This window comes from Sinocyclocheilus grahami, unplaced genomic scaffold (assembly GCF_001515645.1).
Source record: "Sinocyclocheilus grahami isolate Dianchi unplaced genomic scaffold, SAMN03320097.WGS_v1.1 scaffold1221.1, whole genome shotgun sequence".
Lineage (NCBI taxonomy): Eukaryota > Metazoa > Chordata > Actinopteri > Cypriniformes > Cyprinidae > Sinocyclocheilus > Sinocyclocheilus grahami.
The window spans coordinates 162,220-175,903 of record NW_015506400.1 but is presented as its reverse complement, the minus strand read 5'-3'; the positions used below and the strand labels follow the sequence as shown (position 1 = coordinate 175,903).

The following is a 13,684-nucleotide window of genomic DNA, read 5'->3' as shown; positions in this document are numbered from 1 at the left end:
TGTGGCCATGTTAAGATCTACAGCACAAAAGCCGTCGGCTGGTTTAATGAACATTTCCACAAAGCCATCCTCTCAGACGTTTCACTCTGTCTCTTCCATCATTTGTATCATTAAAGAGCAGCATCACTGTATGGCTGGATTATGAAGGTCTTTTTCCAATGGGACAAACTTGATGGCCAAGCAAAGTGGAAGGAACATTTGTAGTTATAAATAGTCATAGCTGGGGGCCGTTGGAAAGGAAATCCAGAAATCTGGATAGCTTTTTGGTGCCTTCTCCAGTCATGGAAAGGGCACATACTATGTGCCTTTCTTTCCCCTCAGTGTCACAGTAATGAGCAATAAAACTAATGTATTGCACTCTGTTAGTGAGGCTTTATTTTCGAGCACACTTAAGCTCCAGAGTTTAAACCCATCCAGCACATAAGTATATATTTTAAAAGCAGAATTTAATGATTTATTTGAGTCTGCATAATTTGCCCTAAAATTCATTTACAAATCAGGATAAAGTATTTTACTCAAGGTCACATTTCAGATACACCTTTTTCTTTCTGTCTTGTCATTCTTTCTTTTTTATATATACATTTAACTTAAAAATCTATTCAATTAATTTTTAATTGACATTAACATTTACTGAACTATAGAATTTGAGTTGTTCTCTGAATTGTTTCTGTTTATAGGAATGTCACAAACTGTTGAATTTATTTTATTTTATGATTTTATTCTGTTTCTTCATTGGAACTGATTGTGTTCTTTTTTTAATGCTGTAGTGTCAGGATCCTGACACTTCACTCTGTCATGTTTGGGGTTGGCAATATGATCTTTACACCCATGTTATGCGCTTTTTGTCCTGGTGCCTGAGTGAACACACTGGTTTTGGGTTATTCCCTTGGCTTTGTGCTGTGCTTTTGAGTCTGGAGCATGGGCTCTTGGCCCCGACACTTCATCTAGTTCGGTGTCGGTTTTAGTGTCAGGACCTGGATGCTCATTCTCCATGTTTGTGCACATCACATTTGTTAAATTCCCTTGCCATGTGCTCTTGTCAGTTTGGTGTGTTTTAAATTTTTTAGCATGTCTTATGGTTAATACAATGTTAATTTGCCACATGCTCTTGTGCCACATGTTTGGCATGAGCACATGGCCTCTATTATGTTTGTTTCAATATGTTATGTGCGCTCCAATCTACACTCTTAAAAATAAAGTTGCTTCACGATGCCATAGAAGAACCTGTTTTGTCTAAATGGTTCCATAAAGAATATTTAACATCTGAAGAACCTTTCTGTTTCACAAAAGGTTCTTTGTGGCGAAAGAAGGTTCTTCAGATTATAAAAAGGGAAGAAAGAGATGGTTCTTTAATGAACCTTTGATGGAATGGTTCTTTGTGGAACCAAAAACGGTTCTTCTATGGCATCGCTCTGAAGAGACTTTTAAGCACCTTTACTTTTAAGCACCTTTACTTTTAAGAGTGTAATTTGACCCCACCCTCTTGTTACCTTGTTATTAGTCCATTTGCCCCATCTGCTCTCTTTTTTGTGGATCCCTGTGAACAGGGATCATAAAAAAATGTTTTCATTTCATTTTTAGAATGTTGTTGCTGTTGTTGTTGTTGTTGTGTGTGTGTGTGTGTGTGTGTGTGTGTGTCTGGCTCAGTTTTGTTTTGACAATTTCTGGTTGGGTTCAACACCTGACTATTATTTAACCCATTATCATTTGTTGAGATCATCTATAATGTGGTATAACCGATAATGGCAGCAAGATATGCAATTTAAATAAGATTTAATCTCTGTGTCTGAAATATTAACCAGTTATACAACATGTCAATATAGATCCTTATGTATATCCTTTACCTTCAGTTTTGAAAACATAAATATGAAGACATTGACCAATTAGCCATACACATGCACTAAATGTTAATTTACATTAGAAAACACATTTCTCCCCCCAACACATTTTATAGTGTTGTTTCTTACAAACAGATACAATGTCCTCTAGCTGTTTCATAAAGAGCAAGTGTACTACTAAAAATTTGAGAACAAGTCTATTTGTACTTCACATAGGTGGTCAACAACTATGTTTCTTAACTCAACAGAAGCACCATACAGGTTCTAGTGGTTTAGTTTCGCTGGCCTGCGGAGATTAAGACTAGTGCTGCTGTTCTACAAAGTCCAAACAATCAGCAGGTGTAAGTTACTGCCCACACACCTCATCTAACTACACTGCAGTAAACAAAAGGGGAAAGACACAGAGGAGTGTGGGTGTGTTTGTTGCTGGGAGGATTGTTATGGTTGTTTGGCAAAGCACATGACAGATCCAAGATAAAAATGAAGCTTTCATGTGGAACGACGCTCAACTAATTATTTTCCAATCTGCCGGTGTATGATCCCATTTGAAATGACCACACGATATCATATCTGTTCCATCAAAGCAGTGATGTTGAAACAAATGCTTTTCCTTAGTTGCCGCCTCTTATTTGAAGCTAAACTTTTAACAGCGCAGTGGAAGTGACTGACAAATTACAACAAAGTTGTTGCTGAGCAGGTATGAAAATGATCTCAACCCTGTTAGAGGTTTGTTACCTTTAGTATGCATTGCGAAAACATTAATCAACTGCAATGCACGGTCCAAAACACCTGATTCCACCTGTGTCACTCTAGATTAGCGGTAGCCTTTACAATGAGCGCATAAAACCTCCTCGGAACAGTTTCCATCACATTTGTAAAAGTTGCTGTGACACCTTTCAGTGGCACCTCTGCAACATAATGTGTGGAAGCGGAGTTATTCTTGTCACAGGTTCTCACTACCGCTCTCACTCTCTGAGATTTGGCACTTTATTATCAATCATACACAGATATGATTCTGTTTTCTCTGCACACCCCCCTTCGCCTTCTTGTTATCTTATTCAAAACTAAAAACGGTTACCTCCTCCTAATCGACAAACTACTCATGGTTTATATAATGTAGACTAATCATTAATGCATTATTTATTTATTTATTTGCTTTCCTCAGTAATAGTGAGCTCTACTTGTTCAAGCCAGGTTCACTGTAAGGAAGTGACTGTACTGTAATTTCACCAGTTGTCAAAATATTGTAACTTATTCGTTGTCTTTCAGAGCATAAAAAAACTAATTTTATCATATGTTTTTGTGCAGGGTCATATTTAGATTTGTAGTAGAGCCATCTATACACATACTGTAAGCTCTGCTTATACCTTTTAATTATTCAAAAAGTTAAAATACATACATACAATCTTCATCATTTTCACTCTTGGGTGTACCTGGCCATGTTAAATGACCTGATATAAACAGTCATAGACAGGAAGCCAAGCACATTTCTCAGACTTGCTTACAGAAGTGCTGATTCAATTGTGTGGTGATTTTTTTTTCAGGATGTATTTCTGTAATATTTAATTATGTATGACTATCCAGTAAAATGTCTATCCTTGTCAGATTGTTTTGTCTTGGAACCACTGCTTGCTATACCAATTTTGCCCATACTTGGCAGATATTATTGTTGTTAGACTGATTTTCTTGACACATTCAATACATTCACAGTGTTTTTTTTGTTTTGTTTTTTTTTTCTGACTAATGGACCTGCATAGACTTTCTGGCATAACTGGACCTATCTTAGTTGTCCAAGAACTCTTTTAATTATCTGCTCTTGTATTACTTAAACACATGATTGAAATGACCTTAACATATTATGATTTCCAAAGCTCGTTTAGAATTATAATATTGTTGTCCACTGTCTCTTATGCTAACAGTAGGCCTAATTCCATCAGAGTATCACTCCTATGTGCTGCAAATTGTATTAATTGTCCACTTTACATGTTAGTCAGTATAGGCAATGAAGGTCATTTATGTGAACCGGACCCTATAAACAAAAGAATATTGAACAATCTATTTTAACCTGAAACATCCACCTGAGAGGAGCCTAGAAATTAATGACTATATATTAAAAAGTTGACCTCTTAACTTCTGTGCACTCCACACTAAAAAGGGTAACACCCTCTAGTGGCTTTTGAAAGCACTCATTTCAAATGTCATTAACGTCCTAATGAGTGACAGTACTTTTAAATGAGAAACGGACTGCAGGGAATAGGACTGAAAATGGTGCCCGAATTTGACTCGCAAATTGAAAGAGAGTAGAGAGACTACATTATGCAGATATATCAGCAAAACCCCGCTTTATACATACTATAACTCCACCTCAACATATATGCAGGAGGCTAATGACTAATTTGCTCAGTATAATTTTGAAGAGGACAACAGAGGGCGCTGTGTAGCGACATTTGGCGCAGTGTTCACATTACGGATAGCAGGGCTTCCTTCTGCAGGCGGCAGCTCTCCGGTCCAGTCACCGCGCGCTGGGGCTACAGTCAGCTCAGCCCTCTCAGTCACACTTTGGATGGGCAAAACCCGCACACATATACAGTTACAGATACAGATAGAAATACCTGCTCGAATAAGTGTTTGTAGACTCAGTGCATTACTAGATCAATTTGCTACAGCACCAAATGGGAACGCGGGGGGACTACTAAAAGAAGTATATAAATCGTAGCTGTGCACTGTGCATTTGATGGTCTCCATCAGAGTTCTGGTCACGGAGAGTCACCGCACTCGCTCTCTCACTCCTTCACACCGGTGAGGCAATCGAGCGTCGCTGTCCGTGGTGCCTTTTCTGCGCAAAATGTCCATAACAGATGGAGAAGAATGGGTGTTAAGTAGTAGAAGAGCTCACCGCGTACATACTCGTGACGAAGAGAAAATCTCACCACAAACGACCACACACATTTATATTCTAACAGACCGGGAAGCCACAAGGGGCATCGAAACCGAGATGATCTGGGATGCAGGGAGTGGGATAATGAATAGAGTACTGTTAGGATGCGCGGAGCAAGGAGTGCAAACAAAAGACTGATTTCATTTATTTGTACAGTCCTACAGAATAATGTTATATTATGGAATTATGGATTTAAAGGTGAATGTATTGTAACATATGATGATGTACCTATTTTGCTGACACGTTGGTGTTTATTAAAATAACAGTCTATGAAACTGCACTAGTTATAAGACAGGATATCCCAGTTAAAATATGACCGAGTGTAAAACGCATTCTTAAAAGTACGCATTTTACATTCAAATACATATGTTTTCCCAAAATCACACTAAATACAAAATGTGCTAAATAGACGCATATGCTAATAGAAGTCTTGTTTGAAAAGGATGTAACCATAGCAACAATTCCGTTACGCTCAGTATCGCGCAGTGCATCGACAAAACACAAGTACTGCCCTTATTTATCACTTTATAGATTTGTACAACGTAAACATCTTTGAAGCATCTTTATGATAGTTGACGGTTGGCTAACCAGTTTTGATTTGCGCGACGCCAGCCCCAGCAGAAACGTAATTCCCTTTAAAATGTCAAACCCCTTTTGGAAAGCATTTGGTATTTCGCACACTGAACCTCCAACAGTCTCCAAATGCTCATTTCTGGAGAGTACATTATTTATACGCTATTCTGCAATCAAATTCCCTTGCGAACCAAAAAGAAGAGACCCTCCTCAAACAGTAAAACTGCAGCGATCAAGTTGAGCTTTGTTTGACGCACAGGGAGCGCAGCGCGAAGGGGGTGGAGAGAGAGAGAGAGAGAGAGAGAGAGAGAGAGAGAGAGAGAGACTCGCGCGCAGAGTGCGGCAGTTACACACGCGCTTCTGCTGCAGGTGAGAGGCGCGCGCTGGACAGAGGGACCGTCCTCGCGCTGGAATTGTAATATCACATTCCTAGCATCTCTGCCAGGATTATAACTCCGTTGCTGCTCAGTTTTGCATTTTGCCTTAACGCTGAACGGCACAGTGGCACTGCGGAGATTTTTTTTTTTTTTCGTTCTCTGGTGCAAGTGAGAACTATTAGACGCTGAGTGGACTGGAGAAATCTTGTGCGCGCGGACACGGCACACGGAGAGGGCAGATCATTTGCGGTTTATATCTATAGCATAAGAAGTTCTGATATTTCAGTTTCTATTCCGTATGGTGGGATATCAACTGGAGCGGAGAGTTCGCATCTGGGAAGCCTGGATTTAAAACCGTATTAACTGATTGCGCAATGGATTGAATATCTGGCTTCGCTGCCTTTAATGAAAAGACCCGGCGATGTCAAGTCATGGCAAACACGGAGTAGTCTCAGCAAGTAATTTCTGGCATGTTTATTTCAAGCTTAATGTTGAATGAATTTGTTAAGACTTTCTGTCAGTGCTGTGTATATTTTTGAGGGACAAATCAATGAAAAGGGGGAATAGCAAGATCCTAGTCTGAGAGTGGGGGAAGATAACAGATATGCGCTATTCTGTCGGAGTTTGGTAACCACAGAGGGGTATCCGGTTGTGAAAACGCATGCAGTGAGGAACAGGCGCTTTAACACGAGCGAGAAGAAGGTGAAAAAGCTGTTAAACAAAATTAAAGTACAGTTTTGCCGAAAAACCCACGACGAAAAATGAGGACTACAGGCATTGTGGACTATTTAAGCTACTGCTTTCTTATTCTGCAGCTGCTGAGTCAGCCCGCAGCCAAGCAAGTGCTCCGGTACCGCCTAGCTGAGGAGGGTCCTGCCGATGTCCGTGTAGGCAATGTAGCCGCGGACCTTGGCATCACGGCTGGCATGGATGTGACTTTTACCTTAGAATCCGGCTCCGAGTACTTCAAAATCGATAACATGACCGGAGACCTGAGCACGAACGAGCGGCGGATAGACCGCGAAAAGCTGCCGCAGTGTCAAATGATTTTTGATGAGAACGAATGTTTTATAGATTTCGAAGTGTCCGTGATAGGACCCGCGCAGAGCTGGGTTGATCTCTTCGAGGGCAAAGTGATTATTTTAGACATAAACGACAACACGCCGTCTTTTCCCTCACCTGTTCTTACGCTCTCCGTTGAGGAGAACAGACCCATTGGCACACTTTATCTCTTGCCCACGGCCACCGACAGAGATTTCGGTAGGAATGGAATTGAGCGATACGAGTTAATTCAGGACAACGGCGAGAGCTCTGTCAGACGGATCGGCACTTCCGGCTCTGGCAGTGCTGACACTCACATGGGCAAGCGGAGGTTCGATGAGGGGGCGAGCCGTAGCAGCGTCTTTGAACTTCAAGTCGCTGACACCACAGACGGCGAGAAGCAGCCGCAGCTAATTATCAAAGGAGCACTGGACAGAGAGCAGCGCGACTCCTATGAGCTGACTCTGCGTGTTAGAGATGGGGGCGACCCCCCACGCTCCTCTCAAGCGATCCTTAGGGTAATGATCACTGATGTAAATGATAACACCCCACGCTTTGAAAAGAGCATCTATGAGGCAGACCTGCCAGAAAACAGCTCACCAGGTGCCCCCATTCTCCAGCTGAAAGCGGGCGACACCGATGTTGGTGTGAATGGACAGATTGAATATGTTTTCGGAGCAGCCACAGAGTCGGTGCGACGACTGCTGCGCCTCGACGAGAGCACTGGCTGGCTCAGTGTTTTGCACAGAATTGACCGTGAAGATGTGAGCCAGCTTCGCTTCACAGTCATGGCACGTGATCGTGGCCAGCCTCCTAAGACTGACAAGGCGACAGTGATCATCAACATCAAAGATGAAAATGACAACGTCCCCAATATCGACATTCGGAAAATCGGACGCATTTTTCTCAAAGACGGTGTGGCTAATGTGGCAGAGGATGTGATTGTTGATACACCCATCGCTCTGGTCCAAGTGTCAGACCGCGATAAAGGGCCGAACGGTATAGTGACGTGCACCGTAGTGGGAGATGTTCCGTTTCAGCTCAAACCTGCTAGTGAGGTTGAGGGCGAAATGAATAAAAAGAAGTACTTTCTCCATACGTCAGCACCACTTGATTATGAAGCAGTGCAGGAGTATAACGTGGTCATTGTTGCTGTTGACTCTGGGAGCCCTAGCCTCACTAGCAACAATTCACTGATAGTCAAAGTGGGGGACATGAATGACAATCCACCAGTTTTTACCAAAAGCACAGTGGAAGTTTTATTTCCTGAAAACAATGCTCCCGGCGAGCGTGTCGTCACAGTAGTGGCCTTAGATGCAGACAGCGGCAAAAATGCAGAAATCTCCTACTCCCTGGACTCCTCTGTGAATGGAATATTTTCCATCGATGCAGACACCGGTGACGTCCGTGTCAACACCATACTTGACAGGGAGCAGACGGAACGATATGAGTTCAAAGTTGTTGCCAAAGACAAAGGCATGCCTGTTCTGCAGGGCTCAGCCACTGTGGTAGTCCTGGTGGCGGATAAAAATGACAACGAGCCAAAGTTCATGCAGGATGTGTTCACTTTCTATATACAGGAAAACCTGCAACCCAACAGCCCTGTTGGCATGATAACGGTCATGGATGCCGATAAAGGACAAAATGCAGACATGAGTCTATACATTGAGCAACAGGAAGACATTTTCTCCATTGACAACAACACAGGTACCATCTTCTCAAACATGGCTTTTGACCGTGAGCAAAAAAACACGTATTCATTCCGTGTCAAAGCTGTTGATGGAGGCGATCCGCCCCGGTCAGCTACGGCCACGGTGTCCCTCTCTGTAATGGATGTAAATGATAATCCCCCCACTGTCACTTTTCCAATGAATAGCTCATACACGCTGCTTCCTCCTTCTAGCAACATAAGGACGGTGGTCAGGACTGTCTCGGCTGCTGATACGGACACAGGTATTAATGCTAACCTCAGCTACAGAATAGTGGGTGGCAATCCGTTTAAGTTGTTTGAAATTGATGCATGGACTGGAGTGATCTTGTTAGTTGGCAAACTAGAGCAAAAACATTTTGGCCTTCATCGACTAGTTGTGCAAGTGAACGACAGTGGGGTTCCGTCACAAAGCACCACCACATTGGTCCACATCTACGTCAACGAAACGCTTTCCAACTCTACTATTGTAGAGGCGCAAGTTGCCAAAAGTCTTGGTACGCCGCTCAATGCTGACATTGCAGGAGATCCCAACTATGACTTGGGAAAGCAACGACTGAGCATCGCCATAGGAGTTGTGTCAGGCATCATGACGGTGATTCTTATCATCCTGGTGGTCGTCATGGCCCGCTACTGCCGTCCCAAGAACAAGAACGGCTATGAGGCTGGAAAGAAAGACCATGAAGACTTCTTCACTCCTCAGCAACATGATAAAGGCAAGAAACCCAAGAAAGACAAGAATAAGAAAAAGTCTAAACAGCCTTTATATAGTAGCATCGTCACCGTCGAGGCATCCAAGCCAAATGGGCAGCGCTACGATGGCGTTAATGAGAAACTGTCAGACAGTCCGGGAATGGGCCGCTATCGCTCCGTCAACGGTGGCCCCGGAAGCCCAGATCTTGCCCGCCATTACAAATCCAGCTCACCCCTGCCCACCGTTCAGCTGCACCCTCAGTCTCCAACGGCAGGAAAAAAGCACCAGGCTGTTCAGGACCTGCCGCCGGCCAACACGTTTGTCGGCACTGGAGATAACATATCCATCGGATCAGACCACTGTTCTGAGTACAGTAGCCAAACCATCAACAAGTACAACAAACAGGTAAGAACAAAATCTTTTGAATCTATGACATCAATCACATTTTTTATACTTGAATCTTCAAGCTTTATCTGAGTGTCTATAAACACCAACACTATTCAGCCTACACTATAATACTATCATGCTGGAAATATGTATTTTTAGCCGATGCTTCTGTTTCCCTGTATCGACCTGCTTCGCCTCAGAGTGCCATTTAGATGTAATGCTAAAAGCGACATGAAGGCATTCTTCAGTCAGGGATATCATATCCGCTGGGCCACCTGGGGTGCGGAGGCCACGCTGTGGACACATTGGCACGTCTTTTAGTGTAGTTGTAGGGCAGATGCGGGTGTCAGCGTTGATGACCTTTGTCTGTGTGTGTACATCTGAAGTTCGAATGGGATCACATATGGCTCTGGTTCACAGCTATTCCGTCTCAGCAGTAGGTTTTCGTCTGGAGCACGACCCAACCTCTATTATCAAAACATGCCTACTTCTTTCTCTTTCTGGGAGGAAGGCAGTATAGAGGAGGGGTGAGTGAGATGAAGCAGAGGGAGAAAAGCTTGAAAAAGGTGGAATGTTAAATGTGGTGTCATGTTTTAGCGTGCTTATCCGAACAGACTGGGAACATCTGGGCGGGAGGTCACATTTAACATTCCTGTGCACTTGTGTGTCTGGACCAATTCAGTGACCTAGCAGTGAAATCTGGCCTCATCTCTCTCTCTCTCTCTCTCTCTCTCTCTCTCTCTCTAATCTCTCATTCTCTTATCTTTATTTTTTACACCATACCTCTCTTGTATTCTCCTTGTTTGTGCCATTATGTAAAGCATAAAATGCCCTTTGTTACAGCAGCCATGAAATGGCTTTGTAAATTCGCAGGCACACGTGTGAAATAATCAATTCATATCATTATTGTTCCCTGTCCTGCAGAGCGCTCTGCTGCTAGGTGAGGTTAATTCAAAATGAAGTCAGCCCTTTCATTGTCCAGATTTGCCAGGAAAAGAACACTTGCCCTGTCGTTTCATGTGTTTTCTAAGGTGGTTAATGCATTATTGATTCCCATAACATGGCGTAAGTAGTGTCCTCTCTTGCATTCCAGAACAATGCCCTTTCTAAACACAAGCCACAAGCTAGCCTTCTCTCTCTTACACATCTCTCATCTCTCCATTTTAATGCCTGCTGCTTCTTTCCAATATCCCACTTGTTTCTCTTTTCTCATTCTATTTTTTTCTTCCTCACAAATTCTGGCTCCTTGCACAGCTTCCCTTTTTTTTTTGTTGACAACTCTGTCCTGTCTTTCTTTCATCTCTCCTCTTTCTCCTACCCTCTTGAACAGCCCTCTGATGTGCTGTGTTTAGGCGTCTGCACTTCTCAGCGAAAGGAGTTCTGTTGCCCATGTTTCTTTCGGACATCTCATGCATATTTAAACACAGCCTCCATTTGCTGCCCCGGCACATGTATTGTGTGTCCAAGTACTCTGCTTAGATAATTATTTATTTGCTTTTTATTTGAAAGCTGCAGTGCTTTGTACGAGTCGTCCATTTGTTTGTCCATTCAAATGTAGCAGACTTTCACAGGGTGCTGAGCAAAAGAGTTCTACACTATTACCAGTTTGCAATTACAGCGTCCTTGGCAAGAAGCGAGATCAAGTCCAGCGTCATTACGTACATCCCTGCTGACAATATAAGAGGGGCTCTTTAGATGTTTTATTGAGCGTTATCAGGAGTAGCCAACATGCCCTCGCAAAATCCCATTAAGATAGCATAATAGTCTGTATCAAATACTTTATAAAGAGAAGTCATTAGAATTTCATTTTTGAGCCTAATATGTTTCCAACTTGGATTTAATGGGAGAACATTTTTGTTGACATTTATGATGACCTTCTTATTTTTTTCCATTTAATTATTTTTATCCATCTTTACCTTCCTTCCCAATCTCTTTCTTTCTCTGTCACTCATCATGAAGGGAAAATGTGCCAGGCGCACTCACAATGGACTCAAGCCACTAATTCTTGATGAATCACTGATTTGATGAGTGTCATACTGCTGTAAGGTTTAATTACAGCTGTGTGATAGGGCTGCACAATAATGAAAAAAACACGCAATGGTTGATTTTTTCCTTCAATACTGTAATTGTGATTATTTATGTCAAATAATAGAATTTGCGTTTATTTATTAATATATTGATTTATTGTTTGTGTGTGGGGAAGGTATGGGGTTGCACAGAGGGCGCTGTTTTAAAGCAGTAAACTTGGTTAAAATGGATATCATCAAAAAGATTCAACTGTTGCATGCATGCTTCTTGTTCACCATCACAAGACGTTTACTAAAATGCAAGCCAAAATGTTGCTATGGTTATCATAATGTCAATCATCGCTACTTTGTCAGTCACACAAATAATTATAATTTAGTAGAATTACTCCTGCATTTAAATGCATTTACCACTCATGAAACATTAGCAGCATGAAAAATACAGCTTTCTGTATATATACACAGAAAGTGAGGAAAGAACACTCCCTTTATAATCTCTGAAGCTGTTAATCACTTCACTAATTTCTTATTTAGATCGTGTCTACACCTTGTTTGTTATAATGAGAGGATTTGAAAAAGTGTAGATCTCAGTAGGTGAGCTCGCTGTGAACAAAACTGCTGTTTTGAGGGATTTCTTCTAAACAGTGACTCATTGAAGTACGTTTGATTGGTTATTCTATTCATCCAGTCAATGACAATGCTTTTGGTGCTGCAAAAACACATTGTAAGTAGTAACCTTTGATGCAACAAGGGTAATATATATATAAATATTTCACATTCACATTTTTTTTTAAATCAATTGTGATGTATTTAATGCAACTATATTAAAGGGGTCATATGATGCTTTTTTAAAGATCATTATTTTGTGTATTTGGTGTAACAGAATATGTTGACATGCTTTAATGTTCAAAAAACACATTATTTGTAAGTCCTCTATGCCCTGCCTCTCTCAAACACTTCGTTTTCTACAAAGTCCCTCCTTCGACAAGCTCAGTCTGCTCTGATTGGCCAGCTGACCCAGTGCATTGTGATTGGCCGAACACCGCAAGCACTCGTCGGAACTGTAACGCCCCTTACCATAATCGCGAGCTTCAGCTTTCAAAATAAATGTAAAGACAGAGCCCGAAAGGAGAACAGAGTCACGTGACAGACACAGTGATGAAGCTGGTATGTGTGCAGTACACAAGCCACGGTTAAGACACTGTGATGTGACCCCCTCTCTCTCTCTCTCGCTCTCTTGCGCTCTCTCTCTCTCTCTCTCTCTCGCTCTCTCTCTCTTGCTCGCTCGAGCACACACACACACCCACAGTTGTAACACTCCAAAGAGAAAGGAAAACTTGAAATCGCATCATATGACCCCTTTAAATATAGCGGTGGTATAAAAAAAAATTAAATGACTTTAACATCATAATAAAGTAATTGAGGAAAATACATTTTATTGTTAAAAAGTAAGATGCTTAGTAATGTTAGGTAGCATTAAACTTTCAATTGGATGTTAAAATCTAATAAATTAGTAAATGTGACACTATTGAGTTTCAGAGCAGGTCACATGACATCATCGTTGTCTGGACTAGATGTACTGGCGCACGTGTAACATAAATTAATGATGGAGAACATACAGTGGTATTAATAATGGTGTCTTGTAGCTGACTCAAAGTACCTAGTTTTATGAACAAGATTAATTTTCTCTTCACTGTACAATTCCCTCTGGTGAAGTCATCCATGAAAACTACCTGTGTTTTTCTCCTTGTGAAAAGGCCCAGCTCTTTTTGATCGTGTTTGATTTCAGTTCTTGTGGTCTGACATCTGAGATGCTTTCTCTTTTCCCCTTCCTCTCTCCTTTTTCTGTCTAGTGGAGAGAAGGGTAAAAGAGACAGGAACTAGAAAGAGGGCCCTGTTAACAGGCTAGAGAAAGGTCTCTACTGTTCTCTGTGTTAGTGTGTGTGTTTGTGAGTGTTGAGCGGGATCGAGTGCAGTGGCCTCATAAATGTGTGGTCTGGTTTCATGTTACCTACATCCCCCTAATCTCCTTACACACAGAAACTCATGCACACACACACACGCACACACACACACACACAGACACAGACACACACACACACAC

The 13,684-nt window shown here is 41.9% G+C and overlaps 1 protein-coding gene across 4 annotated transcripts in view; it reads left to right on the top strand.

The window, feature by feature from the left end:
- The first annotated feature begins 5,720 nt into the window (after positions 1-5,720).
- LOC107568147 (protocadherin-7-like) overlaps positions 5,721-13,684 on the top strand; it is a 144,905-nt gene continuing 136,941 nt past the window's right edge. For all 4 annotated transcript variants that reach the window (XM_016254008.1, XM_016254007.1, XM_016254006.1 and 1 more), the window contains exon 1: positions 5,721-9,574. In XM_016254008.1, the coding sequence (XP_016109494.1) occupies positions 6,488-9,574 (3,087 nt within the window). In that variant the 5' untranslated portion in view covers positions 5,721-6,487. The remainder of the gene's footprint in view (positions 9,575-13,684) is intronic.